Consider the following 9,101-nt stretch of genomic DNA (forward strand, 5'->3'; position numbering starts at 1 on the left):
TTTTTTTTTTTTTTTTTTTTTTTTTTCCCCCCTGCGAGGGTGTTTTTGGCTGCAATTGCATGAAATCCCAATGGTGTAGACCAGTGGCGATGGATCTAGGAGTTTACCAACTGAGACATTTTTCAATTTCTTTCTTGTCATCCTTGCTCGGGACTGAAAACGCCTCTGTAAGACTTGACAATAGGTAAATGTCGGCCGGGATAGTTTTTAAAAATTTACTCGTGAGATACTTGTAATAATGCAGGTGAAAGATAGCCTGGCGAATTCCTTTGTCCATTGCTGAGGCTACGGTGACATGGATGTTGCTTTTTGAAATGTTCAGAATAGCCTTCTTTTTGCAGGTCTGGCCAGAGAACAGGCTTTTACCACATTATGTAATTTAGCCTTTGTGGCTCACTAAAATTGGGAAATGTCTGGATATTCATTAGTAAAAGAGTGGCTGGTGTGTTTTGGAGGGTGATATATTACATAGCATTAAGGAATATTGAAAAAATGATGCTAGTAACATCACGGAATTGGGAAATCCTTTTTGTCTTGGATGTTTAAGATAGATTCCATTTATCGATTTTTTTTTTTCCTTTTCAGCTCTTCTGGTACAAGTGTGGTAGCTATTGACAACAAAATCGAGCAAGCTATGGTATGTAGTGATTAAAAATCGTTTGTACTAAATGTGGGCACAGTACAAAAGCGAGGTGTCTTGGGATGGAACAAGCGCATCCATAGTTAAACTGATGATTGCTCTCCATACATTTAGAAATGCCGGCACTGTCTCCATTCTGCTAGCATGAAGCCACATACCACAGCTGCTAAGGAGAGAGAAAGGGGCCCTGAGGGTATTCGATGTTCTTTCCAGGACCGATTTCACACAGCCGTCGGGATTTTGGCGGAGGTTCCCCTTTTTGCTGGGGAATTGCTAGGAAAGCGCTGGCCCGGCGTGTCCTCAGGTCGTGGGCTCATCTCTAGTGATGTGGCTTTACTAGGAATCCTAAGGTTTAGCGGGGAGCCGGGAGGGGGGAGGGCCACAGAAGTGGGGATCTCCGGAAGGGGCCTCCTACACCGGGTCCAAACGGATCCCCAGTGATGGAGGCTACTGCACAATGAAAAAGAACCGGAGAAAAGTTTCACCTTCTCAGCCTGCGCCTGGTTTTCTCCTATTTTTTATTTCCGCCTTGGCCGTTCTTTGTTATTGGAGCAGCGCCTGTGGCTCTTCTCACGGGATTCTCTGCCCACTGTTGCTAGGCAAACTCCGAACCTTTAATTCGGAGCTATAAATAACTCGAGCGCCCATTGGCTGCAACGGCTGCCCAGGTTTCTGTGATGTCAGCTTAATCACGAAAGAAGGGGGGATGGGGGGAGGGAGGAAAATGCGGCAACACGCTCTGTAGGAACTGGCTGCAGCCGGTGCTGAGGGAGGCGGTCTGGCGGGCGGAGGGAGGGACTTGGGGGCGGGGACGTGGCTACCGTTGCTCAGGGGCTGGACATCCCTGGGCTTTTGCACGGAGCCCCAGAGCCCCAGTGCATTTTGCCATCTCGAATAGGAAACTTGAGCGTAGGCATTCCTGGCCAACGGCTGCAAGGAAAGCAAAGGCTTTAAAAAGGCTTGATGACTTCGACGTTAAACCGAAGTATTGTACAGTTGTGGTTGTATTCCGTAGATTTCCCCTAGGGCCTGTTAAATGAGCTCTAAAGGCAGGATATGTAAATGGTTAGGGAGAGCCCCGCAAAATGATGCTTTAGAAATTCAGAGTCTGGGGAACAGTAAAGAGAAAGTTAAACCTTTTTTTTCCTCTTCTCTCTCTCCCTTTAAGGATCTGGTGAAAAGCCATTTGATGTATGCGGTTAGAGAGGAAGTGGAGGTCCTCAAAGAGCAAATCAAAGAACTAATAGAGAAAAATTCCCAGCTGGAGCAGGAAAACAATCTGCTGAAGACACTGGCCAGTCCTGAGCAGCTTGCCCAGTTCCAGGCTCAGCTGCAGACTGGCTCCCCCGCTGCCAACACGCAGCCACAGGGGACCACACAGCCCCCAGCCCAGGCAGCGTCCCAGGGCTCAGGACCAACCGCGTAGCCTCCTGTGCCGCCACGGAACTGGCTGCTGCCGTCTGAACTGAACCGACCGGAGAAGATGGACTGGGGGTCGTCCGTGTCCACCGTCACCCATTTCATTGCTCGCTGCAAAAGAGACGTGAGACTGACATATGCCATTATCTCTTTTTTCCAGTATTAAACACTCATGTGCTTTCGGCTTGAAGACATTTTTTAAGTTGGGTGAATTAAAGGTTAATGAGAGAATTAGCATGGATATACTGGGACCTCATGCAGCTTGGCAGATCCGTGAGAAATGGTTTCATTCATGCTGAGGAGCTGTGTGCCTTTCCATCCCTCCCCTGCTCCCCACCCCCACTTCCAAGAGTTCTTCCTGCTTGCATGTGGTGTACTCCATGGGGTTCCGAAGCAGTGGAGTGCCACTGGACTTTCCTCTCTCTCCTCCCCCCGCCCCCGCACCCCCCCAGCCAGGAACTGGAAGGGGAGGTGAAAGTCGAGTGAAGCTTAGTCTCACCTCAGATGAGGAGAAACGTAGTTCATTGTACAAATGACGACTGTCACCAACATTCATAAAAACCAATAGTACTGTGCCTCTTTCCGAAACAGTGGATGACACAAAACTATTAGCGTGACTGAACGGTGACAGGTAGCTGGGATCTAGGCTATCTTACCCTGAAGGTTGTTTTGCTTATTGTATATTTGTGTATGTAGTGTAACTTTTGTACAATAGAGGACTGTAACTACTATTTAGGTTGTACAGATTGCAATTTAGATGTTTCATTGGCTGTCTGAAGAGGTGTGGGTTGTCTTTTATATAGAGATCTACGTAAAAAAATAATACTGAAGAAAAACACACCTACCTAAAGAGATTTTAAGAATTTGGCACAGTTGGTCACTTTGTGTAATCTGAAATCTTCTAGCTGCTGAATATCTTGAAGTCAGTCCCGGTTCACCGAAGTCTTTCGGTTGAGCTGGTTGAATACTTTGAAATATGATCAGTTCTAGCTAATGAAATGGATTTCCCAGTAGGGGTTTCTGCATATTACCTGTATAGTAGTTATCTGCATATGTTTCTGTGCATGTTCTCTACACAGTTGTAAGGTGTCACTGTATTTAACTGTTGCACTTGTCAACTTTCAATAAAGCATATAAAATGTTGATAAACCAGTGTTTCCATGTTATAGTGTTAACGTAATCGCAGTCATTTCCACAACTATTTCCAGATAAAGTTAAAACAATTTGACTAGTAAAATCCTGAAGGGGGATGAAAGGGTTGGGCAAAGTAGTGGTGCTAGTGGTTTGACTGGAGGAGTAAAACGAATCAGACGTTGCGTTCTGTCAGGCAGTAAGGGAAGAGATGTAATGAAAGAGGCAAGAGCTTAGTTCTTCAGACTAGTTGTGTGACCCGGTCAAGTGGCTTCCCCCGCTCAGGGCTAATGTGGGGTATTGTTGAAAGAGAGACTCTCTTAAGTTCCTCTGTGGCTTTCAAATTCTAGGAGCCCATGGAAGTTTTCATCTCTCAATGTTTACCAGCTTAGGGGAATGAACCTTACTCTGTATATAATCCCAACAAGCAGCTCTAGGATCAGAAGATGGGAGTTAGAGAAGCTGATGGGGTGTCTTCCCTAGTGTGGATTGAGTTCCCAGCTCCTGGGAATTTCCAAGCAAAAGATAGGATAATTCCAGGGGGTTCCTCTTCTGGGTTTGAGGAAGGAAGGACCAGGTAAGCAAAGGGAGTCCCTCCCAGTTGATTCCTTAAGACTATAAAATAGGTCAAGATTCAAAACATGATGGAATCCTAAAGCAAATTGGCCCCTGAGAAGTGAGCCTGAGGGGTCCCACGCTGCTGCAGGAGGCCTGCCAGTGAGCAGGCGAGCAGAGTGGATTTTCAGCTCTGCAATCTGCCCCTCCACCCAGTGGGAGTCAGGTATTCCCCAGCTCTGAGGCTTACGGAAGCCCTTGCAGGACAGGACCCAACTCTTCTGAGTCCTTTACTTCTCTAATGTAGAACTGCTGAGAGATTGATGGGTGGATGGAGGGAACATCAGAACTCCCCGAAAAGAACTGGACTGGGTGCATGTGTTACGAAGCTCAAAGTAACTGGTGGGGCAACCCATCTCCTGTTGAAGCAGTGAACTGCCGACTGTCTTGGGAGGTGGCGGTTGCCATGAAGATGGTTTGGGAAATTTGGAGAAGACTTAAGACAATCTTTGTCGTATTTGTTTGAAGGTTATATAACTTTGACTTAAATAAAGAGATACTTAATATAGTAATTCCATTTCCTTTAAAAAAAAAACTACTGAATCGAAATCTTTAACCATTTCATCTTTTAATCATCTTTTAATGAATCATCTTTTAATGAATATCCTCAAGAGCAAAGGTGGTAATTGAGGAAATTTGACAAGTGTCATGTCATGTATTATTAAGATAAGGGAGAACTTTCTTCATTATTTAAAGGAATTTGGGGCCTTTGTATTAAAAATGTGAGACTCCCATGACATTTTGGGGGCTGAATATTGTATGTGAAATACGAATGAATTATTAGAATCAAAAGATGTTTTTCCGTACATGTTCATTTTAGTAATTACTACACACATTTTAAGTGATTGACTTATATTTAAGGATATTTAAGGTAATTTTAAAAGGCATTTTACTATCTGCTTACAGGCCTGATTAGGCCTTTGTTGGCCTGTGGGTTGTTATGTAATTGATTATATCATACTTATGTGGAGCAGGAGAGATTTTTAAGGGGGACAGAATGTTGTCCAGCACTGGGTGTTCCTGACATCAGCAATTGCAGCAGGAGAGACGGCCATTCAGGGAAGGAGAGACAGAAGAAATTTTACGTGATTTTAATGAATGTTTGCTTTTTGTTTCAAATTAACAATGCTCATAACTCAGTAATTCTGTGCTTTTTTTTTTTGCATAGTTTAAAAGCAAAAATCTATTTTTCATTATGTGATAAATACGTAATGCCAGAATCAATTTTAAATTGACACAAGAAATGTATAAAAGTGCATTATAACTGAAATGAGAAATGAAAACTTAATTTCCTCAGACACTGCTCTGCCCTTACTTTATGTAAAATAAGTAGTTGAAGCTATCAGGAGCCTGACTGCTTTTAGACGTCAACTTGCATTCCCACAGCAGTCATGGCCTAAAGATTAGAAACGGAGGCAGAGAAAATGAAGTTTCCTCCTTCTTAGATAAAATTGCCTGCCACGGAGCCGAGGATGAAGACTTCTGGCTGCCAGGCCTGGCCCTGCAGTAACTAGCTCTTTGACCTTTTGAATGGGACCTCAGACCCACTTTCTCATCTGTAAAATATGGAGTTGGATCAGATCACAAAGATTCTGTCCTGCCGTAAGATGCTACAGTCCTCTGCTTTTTCCAATGACTTTATTTCATTGGAACTTTTTGGGGAGAGTGTGCTGTTTTGTTTGTTCGTTTAACTTCTTGGGCTAAAATTGATTTGGTTTTAATCCTAGGTTTGCCAGTTACTAGCTAAGTGACCTTGGGCAGGTTCCTTTACTAACTGGTCTGTTTCCTCATGTTAAAATGGGGGCATGCTATCTCCATGGGGTTTTTTGTAAGTGTAATGCTGGAAAGCCATAAACAGAGACATGGGTTCAGAGCAAAGGTTCAAGAAATCTTAGCCTTTCTCGTATTTTTGAGTCATTCATCCTCTTGTTTATGTTTATATATATATTTAATTTTGTATTTTTTTCAGGAATAAAGTTGCGGCAGTTTTATTTTCTAATAGCTTTTATTTAGCATGGATAATAGGGGTGGCTGTTAAAATTTTATTACAAAAACACATTAAAAAATGCCATTTAGAATATGGACAGAAATGGACCATTTCTTCTGTATCTGAAAAATAATGCTTAAGGCAGCTATTTGATTTACATAAGTCAGAGAAAGAATTTACTGGGAATTGTTCATGTTTGAAAGTCATATTGGTAGAAGTAAATACACAATTACAGGTGGAATGTATATCTTAAATTATTAATTTCCTTATGGAAAAAAGTTCTAGGTAAAACAGTGCTATGGAAGGCCAGGCAGACCAAAGTCACTGGGATTAGTAATCAGGCTTTATCAACAGCTGTTTTAAAAGGTCCAGTGGCCATTTTAATTTATTTATTTTTGGCTGCGTTGGGTCTCTGTTGCTGCGCGCGGGCTTTCTCTAGTTGCGGTGAGCGGGGGCTACTCTTCGTTGTGGTGTGTGGGCTTCTCATTGCGGTGGCTTCTCTTGTCGCGGAACATGGGCTCTACGTACGCCGGCTTCAGTAGTTGTGGCTCGCGGGCTCAGTAGTTGTGGCTCGGGCTCTAGAGCGCGGGCTCAGTGGTGCACGGGCTCAGTTGCTCCGTGTTATCTTCCCGGACCAGGGCTCGAACCCGTGTCCCTCCCCTGCATTGGCAGGCGGATTCTTAACCACTGCGCCACCAGGGAAGCCCTCAGTGGCCATGTTAAGGAGTGCAAAAATGACTACACTGTTACAATATAAATCTGTGCTTTAATCCAGGTGTTTTGGACACAGATGTCTGCAGGATATGACAGAGAAACCCCTTGAGTGAAGTGAGATGGGACCATAGGAAGTGGTAGTGACCGTGGCCTTGGAGAGTGTGCTCCATCCACACACACGGGGCCTGTGCTTCTCAGCTCCATGCAGTTGCTGTGTGGGAACTCAGGCGCTGTGTTGCCAGACCTTCGCATTTTTCAAGATCCAGAAACCCAGGCTCGCTCTGAAAATTCCCAAGTTTTAGACACTGTGCAGACCAAACAAAAGCGCAGCTACTCTGCTGATTTGGCCCACAGGCTGCGAGTTTCTGCTCCCTACTATCCAGATCTGCCTCAAGAACTAGACTCCTGCCCTAAATGGCAGCTCATCCCTTCAGCACAAAATAAAACAAAACCAAACGTCTTCTTTTTTGAGTAGAGAAAATGGGCACAGGCTGTCTGGTAAGCTATGTGTGAATTTACTCAGAGAACGTTTCCTGAGTACCTTCTGTGGCTTGTTCGTTTTACTAGAAGCTAGTATAGAGCTCCTGCCCTGAAGAGCAGCTCCAGTATTGCCTGTAAGAGAAGTGAGGCACTTAGTTTTCTGGCAAAATTTGCCTTACATGACATAATACCTGAATCACTCCTTCTCTATTCCTTTTCAGATGAATCCTTCAGCAAAAATATTTCTGGGAGTTCTCTTAAGAACTGTTGTTAAATTGGTAGCAATTCCTCACTCTGGGACGGCCCACGCTGTCAGTTGCCATCATGCCTCACTCATCTGGTTGCATACCTGGCCCAGGTAGGCATTTGAGGTTGTGTTCCAAACCCAGACTCGTAACATCTGATTCCTAAAATTTGGTGGCTTAATTCATTTTAACCCTGTTTTTATTTTATTTATTTATTTATTATTTATTTATTTTGGTAGCAATTCCTCAGGGTAGTATAACCCCTCCGCTACATTTTATAACTGACTCATTTAAGGACAAAGATGGTGTTTGCAGATGTGTGTGCTACAGCCTTATATCACACACGCCCCAAATTTCCAGGAATAATATGTATTTCAGTAAAATAATCTGCCCTATTGTATCAAGTGTACTCAAGCATCCCCTGATGGTGGTTTATAGTCAATGCAGACTATGAAGACGCTGAACTGGGGTGCTGCCATGAGAACCACAATGTGTGGCGTTGACTATGGCTGGGTGATGAAACTATTGGAGGCTTGAGGTTGAGACCCGTACTGTGAAACGGCAACACGTTTTGTAAAACTGTTGCCTGTGCTACCTTAGAAGCCGCCCAAGTGCCCAGTGAGCCTGTAGCTCTAAGGGGTCAGAGAGTTAGTAACCTGTGGTTCTTTGCTGTGTTTGACAAAGGCTTTCAAGAAAAAGGTGAGCTCAGGAAAGAATGAGCTCAGTTTGTAAGTAGAAAGGAAGGGGAAGAAAAGGTAAGAGATTTGGGGTGGTCTGGTATTGGAAAAGCCTGTTGCTTCTAGAGCCCAAAGAGTTGGAAATAAGACTAAAAGGCCATTAAGGCCCATGAGGACCTTTCAGTTAAACAAGATGATCCACCCCTTCAGCAAATATGGGATAAAGGGTATGGACTCTCCATAGATGCCTTTGGTTTCAAATGGCTTCCGGGTGCTGACCGTTCAGCGGATAGAGGTGGGTGAGACCAAGTACTAAATCATAACACCATCTTGTCCGGAAGAATATTTTTGGTCATGCTATTGACACATTGAATTGACTGGATACAAATAAGGGAGAAGCCTGCTAAGTTTCTGAGGAACTCCTATCGCCAAGGAAAACACCAGCCGGCCCAGACTTCAATAATAACAACGACAACGGCAAAACGTTGCTGAAACCTTCAGATAACCAGCAGGCCTTAGAACCGGCAGGGGCTGGAAGTGGGGTGCAGCGGCCTCTAAAGCTGTCCGGCTCCGAAGGCGATCATTCTTCTCCAGCACCCACTTCACACAAGGAGGACACCGGGCGAGGAAACCTCCCAGACGCGAGAGCCTTGGAGCTTTGGGGAATAATGGGCCAAGGATTTCCTCCCATAGAGCAAAAGGAATCAGCTAGGATCAGAGGTCACCATCTGATGGTCCTCGGGCTGTATCAAGCCTACTGACCAGAGCTGGCTCTCAGACTCGTATTTACATAGTGTTCGGGGCAAAAAAGTGAATTAGTGACATTCTTTCTGAAACTCGGGTGTCATTCGAAGTTCTGGCAACCTTGAGTCTGTCGATGCCTGCATGACAGTCTCCACCTGCTGCTGAGTTGGGCTGCTGTTGACCTTAGCTGGGGTGTGGGTCTCCAGCTGCCAGAGCCCACCACTCTGGGACGGCCCACGCTGTCAGTTGCCATCATGCCTCACTCATCTGGTTGCATACCTGGCCCAGGTAGGCATTTGAGGTTGTGTTCCAGACCCAGACTCGTAACATCTGATTCCTAAAATTTGGTGGCTTAATTCATTTTAACCCTGTTTTTATTTTATTTATTTATTTATTTATTTATTTATTTATTTATTTATTTATTTATTTATTTATTTATTTATTTATTT

The 9,101-nt window shown here is 44.2% G+C and overlaps 1 protein-coding gene across 8 annotated transcripts in view; it reads left to right on the plus strand.

The window, feature by feature from the left end:
* Positions 1-2,323, plus strand: part of TSC22D1 (TSC22 domain family member 1) — a 128,079-nt gene extending 125,756 nt beyond the window's left edge. For 5 of the 8 annotated variants that reach the window (XM_028497840.2, XM_028497843.2, XM_028497848.2 and 2 more), the window contains 2 exons: positions 586-637; positions 1,809-2,323. In XM_028497840.2, coding sequence (XP_028353641.1) covers positions 586-637; positions 1,809-2,066 — 310 coding nt within the window. In that variant the 3' untranslated portion in view covers positions 2,067-2,323. Of the gene's footprint in view, positions 1-15; positions 185-585; positions 638-1,808 lie in introns of those variants that run through there. The other 3 variants (XM_007107157.4, XM_028497846.2, XM_055089651.1) reach the window with 3 other exon arrangements.
* Positions 2,324-9,101: the final 6,778 nt, after the last annotated feature.

This window comes from Physeter macrocephalus, chromosome 13 (assembly GCF_002837175.3).
Source record: "Physeter macrocephalus isolate SW-GA chromosome 13, ASM283717v5, whole genome shotgun sequence".
Classification (NCBI taxonomy): domain Eukaryota; kingdom Metazoa; phylum Chordata; class Mammalia; order Artiodactyla; family Physeteridae; genus Physeter; species Physeter macrocephalus.